The sequence below is a fragment of the Nesoenas mayeri genome (genome assembly GCF_963082525.1).
Source record: "Nesoenas mayeri genome assembly, contig: SUPER_W_unloc_1, whole genome shotgun sequence".
In the NCBI taxonomy this organism is placed as follows: domain Eukaryota; kingdom Metazoa; phylum Chordata; class Aves; order Columbiformes; family Columbidae; genus Nesoenas; species Nesoenas mayeri.
Genome location: NW_027660045.1, coordinates 443,513 through 458,660, shown reverse-complemented (window position 1 = coordinate 458,660; position 15,148 = coordinate 443,513). Strand labels below are relative to the sequence as shown.

Below are 15,148 nucleotides of genomic sequence, written 5' to 3'. Positions count from 1 at the left end.
GTTCAACACTCTCACCCGACATGGTGTCATCTGCATACTTACTCAGGGTGCATTCAGTCCCCTTCATCCAGATCATTGATAAAGCTATTAAACAGAACTGGCCCCAGTACTGAGCCCTGGGGAACACGACTCATGACTGATCACCAACTGGATTTGACTCTGTTCACCACAACTCTTTGGGCCAGTTCTTTACTCAGTGAAGAGTGTGCCCATCCAAGCCAGACCACAGTAGGGCAAAGTGCTAGTGAAAAACTACTAAGACTATTAGAACTACTCAGGCAAAGACATTATTCCAATCAGTAAAAACCTTTGAGAACAAGCCATTGAGTATGCATAATAGAAAGGATTGTAAGGACATCACCCAGAAAAGCTTTATCCCACGAATGAGGCTCATGGCAATATCATGAGAGGTTCCTATGTTTCAGAACTTTAGATACCAACAAGTGGTTGAGATAGACAGGAGAAGCTTATGCATTAAAATGTGAAGAGTATCCAGCTGGAAGTAGAGAATATCTTTTAAGTTCTCAACTTCATGAAATATGAGAATCAACAGAGGTCAGGATCAGCATGAGAAAAACCCAGAACAAGTTTGCCAGTTTTATCCAGTGACCTGCCTTGCAAGAGCTCTCTGGATATACCCTGTTCCCCATGTGTATTGGGTCTGGCTGGGATGGAGTTAATTGTCCCCACATCAGCCCTCATAGTGCTATGTTTTGTATTTGTAGCTAGAAAGGTGTTGAAAACACACCAGTGTTTTGGCTACTGCTGAGCAGTGCTTGCATAGCATCAAGGCTACCTCTGCAACATTTCCCCCCCTCACCCCCAAAAGACAGTAGGCTGGGAGTGGGCAAGAGCCTGGGAGAGTACATAGCCGGGACAGCTGACCCAAACTGAACAAAGGGAGATTCTGTACCATCTGGCATCTGCTCAGCTGTCCTGGTTTTGTTAAAAACAAGTTTCTCTTTCAGTGAATCCTGCCTGTCAGCTAAAGCCTTCATATTAGCTGCATTTTCCTGACAAGCCAGATACATGTTTTGGTAGACATAGCAATGGTATGCAAGGTCATGGATAAGAATGGATGCACAGCTTGTGATAGGAGCAATGAGAAACAGGTGACCAAAAACTGACCAACTGAAGTATTCCATCCCATTCACGTCATACTTCATATAAAAGTGGGAGAACATGAGGATCTCATCACTTTTTCCTTATGGCTGACATTAGCATAGGACCTTGCGAGTTGTCCCTGCGAACTGAGGCCTAGTGACAGACTGAATCCAGTTCCGGTTGGCTGCAGAGTCCAGTCCAGGACTTCGTGTGCCGGCCCTTCATCTGCTGGAGCAGTTGCTGGGACTTTCAAGATTGTTTTTGTATATTTTGTATTATTTCCTCTATTTTTATTGGTAGCATTAGTAAACATTTTTAATTTTTTCCAACTCTCTTCTCTCTGTCCTTCTTTCCCTCCCGATCACCTGTCCTTAGTGGAAAGGGGGAAGAAGAAGGGGCTGAAAGGGGAAAAGGGGGGTGAGAGGGGGTTAACAATACATCTGCCACAGTTTTATTGTCACCCTGCAATCAAAACCTCGACATCAGCAATCAAAGCTAAGGGAGGGGGAAGCATCTGTTATTAAGATGCTTTTCTTACAGAGCAAACTGCCTTGGTTGCAGTGACCATGAAATGGTGGAGTTCAGGATCTTGTGTGGCAGGAACAGAACGGCAAGCAGAATTGCAACCCTGGACTTCAGAAAGGCAAACTGTGGTCTTTTCAAAAAATTGCTAGGGGAAATCCCGTGGGTAAGGCTGCTTGAAGGTAAAGGGGCCCAAGATAGTTGGTTAGCATTCAAGGACTACTTCTACCAAGCTCAAGATCAGAGCATCCCGACACGTAGGAAGTCAAGGAAAGGAGCCAGGAGACCTGCGTGGTTAAACATGGAACTGCTGGGCAAGCTCAAGTGGAAGAGAAGAGTTTATAGATCATGGAAGGAGGGGCTGGCCACTTGGGGAGAATATAAGGCTGTTGTCAGAGGATGTAGGGAGGCAACAAGGAAAGCTAAGGTCTCCTTAGAATTACACCTGACGAGAGGGGTCAAGGACAACAGAAAGAGCTTTTTCAAATACATGGCAGATAAAACTAACACCAGAGGCAATGTAGGCCCACTGATGAACGAGGTGGGTGCCCTGGTGACAGAAGACACGGAATGCCTTCTTTGTCTCTGTCTGCTCTGCCGGAAGCTGTCCTGAGGAGCCCCGTACCGCTGAGGCCCCAGAGGAAGTCAGGACAATGGAGGAGTCTGCCATAGTTGATGAGGACTGGCTTAAGGACCAATTAGGCAATCGGAACATCTATAAATCCATGGGTCCAGAAGGGATGCACCCGCGCATGCTGAGGGACCTGGCTGAGGTCATTGCTGGACCGCTCTCCATCATCTTTGCCAAGTCTTGGGAAATGGGAGAGGTGCCTGAGGACTGGAGGAAAGCAAAAGTCACTCCAGTCTTCAAAAAGGGCAAGAAGGAGGACCCGGGTAACTATAGACCGGTCAGCCTCACCTCCATCCCCGGGAAACTGATGGAACGACTTCTCCTTGGTGCCACCTCAAGGCATATGAGGGATAAGAGGATCATTAGGGGCAGTCAACATGGCTTCATCAAGGCAAAGTCGTGCTTGATCAACCTCATTGACTTTTATGAGGACATAACGAGGTGGATAGATGATGGCAAAGCGGTAGATGTGGTCTACCTTGACTTCAGTAAAGCATTTGACACAGTCTCCCACAGCATCCTTACAGCTAAAGTGAGGGAGTGCGGTCTGGATGATCGGGTAGTGAGGTTGACTGCGAACTGGCTGAAGGGAAGAAGCCAGAGAGTCGTTGTCAGTGGGGCGGAGTCTAGTTGGCGGCCTGTATCTAGTGGAGTGCCTCAAGGGTCAGTATAATATATTCAATATATTCAATATATATTCATGAATGATTTGGATGAGGGACTAGAGTGTACTATCAGCAAGTCTGCTGATGACACAAAGCTGGGAGGAGTGGCTGATACGCCAGAAGGCTGTGCTGCCATCCAGCAAGACCTGGACAGGCTGGAGAGTTGGGCGGGGAAAAAATTAATGAAATATAACAAGGGAAAGTGTAGAGTCTTGCATCTGGGTAGGAACAAACCCAGGTTCCAGTATAAGTTGGGGAATGACCTATTAGAGAGCAGCATAGGGGAAAGGGACCTGGGGTCCTGGTGGACAACAGGATGACCATGAGTCAGCACTGTGCCCTTGTGACCAGGAAGGCCAATGGCATCCTGGGGTGTATTAGAAGGGAGGTGGTTAGTAGGTCGAGAGAGGTTCTCCTTCCCCTCTACTCTGCCCTGGTGAGACCACACCTGGAATATTGTGTCCAGTTCTGGGCCCTTCAGTTCCAGAAGGACAGGGAACTTCTGGAGAGAGTCCAGCACAGAGCCACAATCAAGGGAGTGGAACATCTCCCTTATGAGGAAAGGCTGAGGGAGCTGGGTCTCTTTAGTTTGAAGGAGACTGAGGGGTGACCTTATTAATGTTTACAAATATATAAATGGTGAGTGTCACGAGGATGGAGCCAGGCTCTTCTCGGTGACAACGAATGGTAGGACAAGGGGCAATGGGTACAAGCTGAAACACAGGATATTCCACTTAAATATGAGAAGAAACGTCTTCACAGTGTGGGTGACAGAACACTGGAACAAGCTGCCCAGAGTGGTTGTGGAGCCTCCTTCTCTGGAGACATTCAAAACCTGTCTGGACGCTTGTCATGGTTTTGTTAAAAACAGGTTTCTCTTTTAGTGAATTTTCCTTTCATCTGAAGTCTTCTTACTAACTGCACTTTTCTGAAAGCTAGAGACATGTTTTGGTAGACACAGTAATGGAATGCAAGGATGCATGTCCTGCGAGAGGGGCAACAAGGAGTAGTGAACTGAAACAGGTGACTAAAACTAACCAACTAAGTATTCCATCCCATTCACGTGATACTTCACATAGAAGTGGGAGATCACGAGGATCTTGTCCCTTCTCCCTATGGCCAACATTAGGAGAGGACCTTGAGAGTCGTCCCTGCGAACTGAGGCCTAGTAACAGACTGAATCCAGATCTGGTTTGCTGCAGAGTCCAATCCAGTACTTCTGGGTGCAGGCTCTGCTGCTGCTGGAGCAGTGCTGATCTTTGTCGGGATTTTTAAGATTGGTTTTGTATATTTTGTATTATTTTCTCTATTTTATTAGTAGCATTATTAAAACATTTTTAATCTTTTCCAACTCTCTTATCTCTGTTCTTCTTTCCCTTCCAGTTGCCTGTATTTAGTGGGGAGGGGGGGTAAAAGGGGGGCTGGGGGGAAGAGTGGATTAACAAAACATCTGCCACAGTTTATTGTCACTCTGCAATCAAACCTTGACAACGCCTTCCTGTGTAACCTCATCTAGGTGTTTCTGCTCTGGCAGGGGGATTGCACTAGATGATCTTTTGACATCCCTTTCAATCCCTAACATTCTATCATTCTGTGATATACTGAAGTCTTACTTCACGGGAAGTAGCTGGACATCACCTGCTGACGGGAAATAGAGAATAAATCTTTTGCTTTTTCCTTTGCTTCCACATGTAGCCTTTGCTTTATTAAAGTGCCTTTATCTTGACCCATGAGTTCTTTCTCATTTTTTCCCCCCGTCTTGCTGAGGAGGGGAGTGATAGAGTGGCTTGGTGGGCACCTGACAGCCAGCCAAGGTCAATCTACCAGTACATGACACAGCCATCATATTTTTGTTCCATAAGAAACTAATCCTTGACTCACAAAACAGCTCTCTTCCCTTAAACTGTTCTTAAATATAAAAATGGAGAAAATATACTAGAAATGTTTGTTTTGAAACATAAATTATGTGAAGTTTCTTCATCGCAAAGGCTAGAAAGAAGACATAAAGATATTGAAAATGGTAGTTCACAAAAAAATATCTGATCCTGTAATCTATATGCTGACAAGCTGCTGAGCTCCCTCACCCCACTAAGTAGTAGATACTTGTCTTACATTCTTCTACTTGACTGCTTTCATCAGGTTAATCATCCAGGATTTTGTTTAACAGTTTCATCTTTATTAATCTTTCACAAGAGCAGCCCCACTTTGATAACAGTAGCTGCTCCAATTATGGCTTGGTTTAGGGTTGACAAGTATAATGATTAATTTGTGGCACATGAGAAGCAATAAAAGGTTGTTTTTCATTACAGCTTTAAAAATGTGGGCACTTTTTAAATTTAATTTGTCACTTAGCTTTTGCTAATAGGACATTTAAATTGCACTAAAAGGCAAATGGGACTTTTAGTTTAACTGTAATCCCCATATTTAAACAAACTGTAATGGTACAGTATTTGAGTGGGAACATTACTGTTTCACAGTGGGCCCTGATGGTGACATGTGACATTTGTATTTAGGTCCTGTATTATCCACGTGGCTAAAGGGCTTCCAATTTCATTTCATAGCCAGAATCCTGCAGAAAACACAAATTAATTTGCAGATCCCATTTGCCAACAAAACTCAGCCTCTTCTCAATGTCTGGCATCTGGCAGTGCTCAACATTTAATGCAAAAGCAGATCCTCACAGTCATCATAATCCTTGGGCTGGGGCACAAAGTCACTTTCCCCTTTTATTAAGGAATTTTTTTTTCACCTTCATAGAGAACAAGAAGCTTCTACTTAATTTTTGATGGATTAATATTAATGAATTACTGCTGTAGCAGGATTGCATGGACCATTTTTTCCTCTCTAGAGCACAAAGAAGGTTAAACTGACCTTTTCTTCAAATCTGAGATCTCAGTTCAACAGGCATCAGCAGATATTTACTATGCATTTCCATATTCCTCAATTTTACCAATTCAATTTAATTAAAAAGACAAACCAAAGGGCTTCAGATAGTTAATCATTCTGATATACTGAAGTCTTCAACCATGGTCATTGAGAGTTAAACACAAAGATCAGCATGTGCAGTTTACCTACCTAGACACCATTTAAATAGCAACAACATGAAGAATTCCAACTCTAATCTAAACTCTGAAAAGTGTATCCATGTATTACTGTGGCTAGTTGGAAGTGTTCACCATTGCATCACTGAAGCTGCATCTAAATTCTCCTAGCAAAAGAAGTATATGAGCAAGTCTTATAGCTTTGACCTGTAATCTTAATCTTTCCAATAATATAGCTTTAGAGCATTTAGTTCAACCTATTCTTTGATGTACAATAGGGGAATCTGCTGAACATAATTATATTCTTCTTCCTAATCTAGAGGTTTTAAAACACAACAAAGAAGTCTTATGCATAACTATCTAGTTAACTTGAGGCTTTGAATAATAAATTGCTTACAGAATTAGGACTTTGTATTAGAAAATCACCAGGCTCATACTTAGATGTGAAGTATATAATTTTGGTTTTTTAAATCAGCATCTTCAAACATACAAATACAATCTGACTTCCACTGAAGCCAACATAATTTACCATAAGCTTCAGCAGGAACTCTGATCAGAGCCCAATGTGTTCTTCCAGTTCCTTGGCCAATGCCAGGCAGGAATCATCATTAAAGTTCTAATGAAAGGCTCAAGTGACTCAGTCAAGGAGCAAAGCTGAAGTATGCTTAAAAACCTATGCCAAAAAGGAACTAACAAAGTAGCCATGTGCCTAGCATTTGGCAGGTAGCATACCAGCACAAGCAAGCTGAACAGATGATACAAAAAGTTAAGTATGCAAAGGCTTGTCCCACTCCCTTTATTGATATTTTAGTTCTCTGAAATCCTAGAAGATGACAAGACAGGAAACCAACATTATTTTAGAACATAACAATACCATCATCCCCTTAAATGTAATGTCTGAATTCTCTGCCACTACTGGCACAGATCAAGGATTGCCAGGGACATCCTGCTCTTCCTTCTGTAGTTTGTTATCGTAATTCAGGTCTCCTTTAAAACCTCCTTCAACTTTTGCACATTCACACGTGTATTTCACCTGGAAAAAGGGATGTGTTTAAGTAGAGTGAAACTCAAGGTGAAATCCTAGCAAAAGCACTGCAGCAGTTTCTATTTTTCACACAAGATAGGAGTCAAGTTGGAGATATTGATCCAATTAACAGAAATTTTCAGGGATCTTGCTAAGCACCAGTGGAAGGAATCCTACTGGTGTAGGGAAGAAACAGACAAAATCACAGAATCATAGAATCAGTTTAGCGACATAAACACAAGCTGGAGGTGGAAGAACCAAATTATGTTCTACCCTTAGCCTACTGCAGACCTGAAGTGATTGAAATGTATTTGTAATTGAAACTGTGGCACATGATCAACATATTTTGATACTGTTAGAGGGGGCAGAACAGTTCAGGACTGAAACAACAGGGTCTGCCTCAGATTACAAATACAGCAGCTGAGGTAGTGGTGAGGCTGGAGATTGCATGTCAGCTTTTTGGGATTGGCAACTACAATTCCAATTAAACAGAGATAAAGTAATCAATTTGATTAATCTAAAATATTGCTTATTTGATGCTGCAGGCAGAGAGGTTCCACCTTCAGATAGGTGCTGTCAAGAAGATGATGTTAATATGGAACTGATGAACTCATTTATGCCTCTCCCACCACCTACCAGCTCAATCCACATAAGCAATGAAGCATGAGATCCTCCAGTTTTCAGTATGGTGGGATACAATTTTGCTGTATACATGTCCAGCTTGGCAAAAAGCATTATTTCCCAGCAAGTCAAGACATCATAAAAATTACATACTAAGAGGGTTGGTATACTTGAAGGTGAAGTAGTTATATCTATGCACTCTGACAGAGGTTTGCCTGCTCTGATATTAAGGCTTTCTACCACAGAAGTCTGTAATACCAACTATAGACAGCCAGTGCTTTATTAGCCTAATGCTTAATTTAGAATGAACATAATTTATGCTAAACAAGTTATATCCAGTCTTAGCCCCACCATACAACAGGCAATCAATCATGGCCATCTTTAACAATGGAAAACTTAAGTTTTGCTTTTGACTTTTCCTATCTAAATGAAGCATGTTATTCTTGTTTGGATTTGAATTCATTTAACTTAATTTTGGACCTTTAAAAAGTACCAAGAGCATTATGGGTTTTGGCTTTGTTCTCCACAGTGTTTACATATTGTCCCAAGGGGTGTTGTTTTTTTTTTTTGTTTTTGTTTTGTTTGTTTGTTTGTTTTTTGTTTGTTTGTTAGGTTTTTTAAAAATGTATTTATTTTAATTTTCTATGCCACAGAAGTCAGGAATAGCAATATTGACCAGAACACATCTCAAGACAGACTCCTCTAAGTCTAGACTTGAAGTATCTTTCCAGATTGAGTGAGAGCATAGGTAAGCGCTCCAAGTTCCGTGACTCATAAGGCAATTCCATTTAGGCTGTGTGTCTTCAACTTGCTTTGAAAAAGTCTCCAAGACAGCATCCAAAACCTTAGTATAGCCTAAGATATACACATTAATTTCTTCACTCACTCAGTGAATTATCTTTTAGAGAAACAAATTAGATTTACCACTGTATTTTAAATAATTTGGGTTGTCTTTATTGCTTTTATCTTCTATATGCTTACATACCAACTGGTTAGTAGTTTGTTCCAGTACCTTACATCTAGGAAAGTAATGCTAGTGGTTACTTAATATTATTCTTTCCACTCACCTACTCACCTTCAAAATATTGGAGACATTTACCTTCAAGTTGTTTTTAATTTCCCCTCCCTACCACAAATTCCTAAAGATTTTGAGAACTTCTGAAGAAGCAGTTCAAAATTGTGTCAGTGAGATTCTGGAACACTTTAGAGCAAGTGCCTTCAGACTTTACCAGTTTAAATATTCCTTTCCCATTTCAGCCTATGTTCCCCTCTCCATTGTACAAGTAATGTATCTGGTCACAACTGACTTTTCCTGTAAAGCAGTGTTGTTATCGCCCTCTGTTATTTGATCACCTTTCCTGCTCAGTCATGGACTTCTGCTTTCCTTTGTTGCTATTTTATCATACACTTAATGAATCTTCTCTGTTTGACTTATATTTCTCTCTAGTTGTGAATCATTTTCTTCCTTAACCTTTCCAGTTTAGTGTTAGTGGTTCATATACTTAACCTCAGTTGTGTAGCTACATTTCCACGTTTTGCTTTATTCTTTTTAGATCCTCAGGAACTTACAACCTGCTGCAATTGTACTTCTTTCATATCATACTTCCTGTCCTCCAACTGTACTTGTCTCATGTAGAAATTCAATTTCATCCAACCTTAACTGAACAAGCAAACTCGCAGAAAACTCTGATCTGCTTTACCACAAAAAAGATTCTCTCCATCCCAAATATGTAATCATTACTTCATTATAAACATGAACACCTAAATGATTTTGAAGTCTATGCATTTACCCAGTTCATCCCAGAGCTGCCTATACTTGTCAGTCATTGCAGTTCCTTGTTGTCTCCAAAGCGACAGACGGGGGTCAGCCATGAACTGTTCTGTTATCAACGCCAACATGCGAGCTCCATTTGAATCTCTCATCTTTAGCATCTCTCGCACCTAGGAAATGAGTCTTTTAATAAAAACTTGAAAAAAAAACCATCAAACCACAGTACAGATAATATGCTGCAACGTTAAACACTACATCTCTGTTAAATAAGAAATATAATTTACATAAATGATGTGAAATTTTTAATTAATGTCATAGTTTATACCCAGTCCCCCCCTAGCCCCAGCTGACAACCAAAACCACGTGCCACTTGCTCACACCTCCCCTGTTCCCCCAGTTGGGATGGGGAAGAAAATCAGGAAACAAAAGGCAAAACATGTGGGTTGGGATAAGAACAATTTAACAGAACAGTAAAAAAGAAAAAAGAACATAAATAAACATCCAATAACTATAATGAAAAATATAGAAAGAGATGGATACACAGTACAATCTCTCATCATGTGGTAATCCCGGTATTGCCTTTCACCTTTTCGAAAAGCAGAAATTGTGGATTCCCAAGCGCAGCCAGTATCAAAACTTCCTTCCCATTCCAGACAACAGCTTGCATGCAAACCACAATAGCACCAAACCCCACGGCCCAGGCAGCAAGAAAGAGAGAATCCGCCACTCCCCACCCCCGCCATCCTCCAAGATGCCCTTTATAAATGAGCATGACCTTATATGTTATCAAATATACCTTTGGCTAGTTTTGGGTCAGCTGCCCTGGCCATGTCATCTCCCCAGCTACCTGTGGAAATTAACCCTATCTTGGCCAACCCAGTACATTACACCCCTTATGCCATACCATTTATGTCATTCTTAGGTCTTACACTTACCAATATATTTCAATTTATTACCACCACTTTTATAAACATATATATACACACATACATACACACAGATATTATTCCCTTAATCCATGGCATCATCTCATCCCTCTAAAATGTTCATTAAGTCCATGACTTTGGGTTCTATCTCTCAAGACAGTCTCCTAGGAGAAAAAAGATGGAGTATCATGTTGGAATGTTGCATTGTTGTATGCTGTATCTGGAAGTTGCAGATGGTGCATCTGGCGTGCTTCAGGCTGATGGTTTGCAGGTTAAAGATTTCAACCTCAAGGAGGTGGCTGGATTCCAGCTGTTGAAGCCAGCTCTGGTTCCATCACTGCTGCACTTTGTTCAGTTTTATTGAAGTTCAGTCTTCATTAATCTGAAAGGTACTTACTTAATACTGTTAGTATGGTGTATAGTATTATGTAGCAATTACCAGTAGCAATTAACATCATACAGTCCACATCATGGGAGTATTCTCACCCAGAAAAAAGCCCCCTTGAGGTACACATGGGACTCCTCCATCCTTCAGCATTACCCACCAAGTGTACCCAGGTCCTTGAGCAAAATGAATCCCACAGATGGGTTTACCTTTGCCTGAGGCAGGAGTAATCCAGACTCTCTTCCTCAGCATATTCTTTATGTGTACTACAGGGACTTTATCTCCTTCTACAGTATGTAGAAGTTATGACTGGGAGTGGCCAGCTCAATTGGTAGATCCCCTAGTTTTGGCTAACCAGGTGGCCTTTGCTAACATGAATCCCAACTTCTGAAGGTTCCACCACCATTGCTCTCAGTGTAGTCTTTATCGATCCATTGTACCATTCAATTTTCCCAGAGGCTGGTGCATGGTAGAGGATGTGATATACCCACTCAATGCCATGCTCTTTGGCCCAAGTGTCTATGAGGTTGTTTTGGAAATTAGTCCTATTGTCTGACTCCATTCTTTCTGAGGTGCCAGGTTGCCATAAAACTTACTTTTCAAGGTCCAGGATAGTGTTCTGGGAGGTGGCATCGGGCATGGGATATGTTTCCAGCTATCCGGTGGTTGCTTCCACCATTGTAAGCACATGGCGCTTGCCTTGGTGGGTTTGTGGGAGTGTAATATAGTCAATCTGCCAGGCCTTCCCACATTTATACTTCAGCCATAGCCCCCCACGCCACACAGGCTTTAACTGTTTGTTTGATTGTAGCACATGTATCACATTCATGAAGAACCTGTGCAATAGTGTCCACGGTCAAGTCCGCTCCTTGATCAGGAGCCAATTCTATATATTGCATCCCTTCCTTGATGACCTGAAGCATCACGGGCCCACCAAGCTATAAATAATTCACCTTTATGTTGCCAGTCTATATCTACCTGAGCCACTTCAATCTTAGCAGCCTGATCCACCTGCTGGTTGCTTTGATGTTCTTCAGTGGACCGACTTTTAGGCACATGAGCATCTACATAGTGTACTTTCACATTTCTCTAGCTGGGCAGCAATATCTTGACATAATTCAGTAGCCCAAATGGCTTTGCCTCTGCGCTGCCAGTTGCTCCGCTTCCATTGCTGTCAGCACTCCCACAAGGCATTTTGCCACCATCCATGAGTCGGTACAGAAATAAAGCACCAGACATTTTTCTCATTCAGCAATGTCTAAAACCAGCTGGATGGCTTTTACCTCTGCAAACTGACTTGATTCACCTTGCCCTTCAGTGGCTTCAGAGACACGTCGTGTGGGACTCCAAACAGAAGCTTTCCACCTCCAATGTTTTCCTACAAGACGGCAGGATCCATCACTGAACAGGGCATATTGCTTCTCATTCTCTGGTAGTTTATTATACGGTGGGGCCTCTTCAGCACATGTCACCTCTTCTGGCAATATTCTGAAATCTTTACCCTCTGGCCAGTCTGTGATCACTTCTAAGATCCCTGAGCTATCGGGGTTCCCCATTCCAGCCCATTGTGCGATCAGTGCAACCCACTTACTCCACGTAGCATTGCATGATGTGTAGAGTCCTTCCCTTTGAACATCCAGCCCAGCATCAGCAGTGGAGGTGCCAGGAGGAGCTGTGCTACACTACCAACCACATCCAAAGCAGCTCGAAACCCTTGATATGCTGCCATTGGAGTAGAGCAGGCCTCGGATCCTCTGTATCCGACTCCAAAACCCTAATGGTCAACCGTGAGTCTCCCCTGGTGTTTTCAGCCAGAGGCTCCAGGTAGGGCCATTCTCCCTGGCCGGAGTGTAGAGCAAATTTTATCCTGCCTGGACTGGCCTAAGAGCTACTGCATGAACTATCCCATTTAATTTGTTCAGAGGCTTGCTGTTGCTCAGGGCCCCACTTGAAATAATTTTTCTTCCAGGTCACTTGACAGAGGGGGCTCACAATCTGACTGTAGCTTGGAATATGCATTCTCAAAAACCCCACAACGCCCAAGAAAGCTTGTGTTGCCTTTTTATTAGTTGGTGGAGACATAGCTGCTATTTTGTTGATTAGAGCTGTTTGGATCTGACGATGACCATCTTGCCACTTTACTCCTAAGAAGTGGATCTCCTGTGCCAGGTCTTTGACCTTAGTTTTATAACAAAACTGGCTTTCAGAAGAATTTGAATTATTTTCTCCCCTTTCTCAAAAACTTCTTCTGCTGTGTCACCCCCCACACAATGTTGTCGTCAATGTATTGCAGGCGTTCCCGAGCTTTGCCCTGCGCCAGTGCAGCCTGGATCAGTCCATGGCAAATGGTGGAGTTGTGTTTCCACCCCTGGGGCAGTCAATTCCAGGTGTACTGGACACCCCTCCAGGTGAACGCAAACTGTGGCCTGCACTCTGCTGCCAAAGGAACTGAGAAAAATGCATTAGCAATGTCAATTGTGGCATACCACTTAGCTGCCTTTGACTCCAGTTCATATTGAAGTTCTAGCATGTCCGGCACGGCAGCACTTAATGGCAGCGTGACTTCATTTAGGCCACAATACTCTACTGCTAGTCTCCACTCTCCACTGGACTACCACAGTGGCCATAGGGGACTGTTAAAGAGGGAGCGCATCTTACCGATCACTCCTTGGCTCTCCAGTTGACGAATCAACTTATGGATGGGAATCAGAGAGTCTTGGTTAGCGCAATATTGCCGCCGGTGCACCGTCGTGGTAGCAATTGGCACCTGCTGTTCTTTGACCCTCAGCAATCCTACAAAAGAAGGGTCCTCCAAGAGACTGGGCAAGGTAGACAGCTGTTTAGTGTCCTCTGTCTCCACAGCGGCTATGCCAAAAGCCCACCAGAACCCTTTTGGGTTCTTAAAATACCCTCTCCTGAGGTAGCCTATGCCAAGGATGCACGGAGCATCTGGGCCAGTCACAATGGGGTGCTTTTGCCAGTCCTTCCCAGTTAGGCTCACTTCAGCTTCTAACACAGTCAACTCTATCACTCCGGAAATGCTGATGGGTTCTGCCCCTTCATAGCTTGATGGCATTAGGGTACATTGTGCACCAGTGACCACTAGAGCCTTATACTCCTGTAGGTCTGATGTGCCAAGCCATTGAATCCACACAGTCCAATAAACCCGACTGTCCCTCTCCTCCACCTGGCTGGAGGCAGGGCCCCTCTGCAATTCATGTACCCATGCCTCTAGGACTGAGGTAAGTTGTCCGTCCCACCTCCTCATGTCTTCTCCATGGTCATGCAGGAAAAACCACGGGGTGCCCCATTTTGTATACGCTTTATATTCTCTCTCTTGAGCCAAGGAACGCTCATCCCTAATAGCTGAGATACTGGTCTGTACAGGTGGGGAGCAGAACCTATCCTCAAGGTGATGGAGCTCTTGGGACAGTTTCTCAGCTAACATGTGTGGCAGTTTCTCCATAGCAGAGATGCAGGCCCATAAGAAAGAAGATAGACTTCCTTCGTATCTTCACCAGAGCTGGCCAGCCAATTCATCCACCATTTGTCCCTCACCTTCTTTCCAGGACTCTATCGACAATGAGCTGGCATAGGACAATGGTGCACTCTGCAGGAACTTCTGCCACATGGGTTGTGTTTATTGGACTTCTTCAGGATCTGTGGGTAAATGCTTGTTATTTGGATCATTATAAATCACCTCCAGCACAGCTGGAGTATTGAATGCCTCTCTCCATCGTGGTCCACTTGACTGGGTGACAGGTAACATCTTCCTTGAAAAGATACATTTCCTTCACACCTGACAGAAGTTGCCTCCAGAGGCTGAGGGGTCCTGTCTTTTTCCCAATTGCCTTGTCAATGCCCCCTTCCCTAGACAGGGATCCCAGCTGCTTGGCTTCCCTACCCTCTAATTCCAAGCTACTAGCCCTGTTATCCCAGCATCAGAGCAGCCAGGCAACCATGTGCTCACCATCTCAGCAGCTGAAATCTTTTTGTATATCTTGCGGCTCACTTGGGGATAGAGATTGGGTGATTATCTCTGGTTCTGCCTCCTCTTCCTGTTTTCATGAGGATGCTGAGTCATCATCAGCCTTCACTAAGCAAACTGATTTTTTTTGCATATTTCTCTTTTTGTGTAGGGGCAACATATACAGACATGGGTTGGTTCTCCAGTTCAACTGTAGCACCTGTCACCTCGGTTTGAATAGCCAGAGTGCCTGTTGCTGGGGTTTGAGTAGCTGCAGTGTTTTGCACAAGGATGGGAGTAGCCACAGTGACTTGATCTGTTTTCCCTCTATTCCCCCTTGGGGTGTTGTCCTGGTTTTGTTAAAAACAAGACCAGTTCTCTTTTAGCGATTTTTCTTTCAGCTCAGTTCTTCTAGGTGGCTGTACTTTTCTGAGTTTTAGCCTGCATATTTTTCCTGGGATGCTGTACTCAGTGCTGATAAGAGACCAACA

General features: G+C 43.3%; 1 protein-coding gene across 1 annotated transcript in view; it reads right to left on the bottom strand.

Annotated features, from left to right (window-relative positions):
• Positions 1 to 15,148, bottom strand: part of LOC308051486 (zinc finger SWIM domain-containing protein 6-like) — a 200,057-nt gene that overhangs the window by 34,896 nt on the left and 150,013 nt on the right. The window contains exon 4 of the mRNA XM_080364367.1: positions 9,399 to 9,549. Coding sequence (XP_080220493.1) covers positions 9,399 to 9,549 — 151 coding nt within the window. The remainder of the gene's footprint in view (positions 1 to 9,398; positions 9,550 to 15,148) is intronic.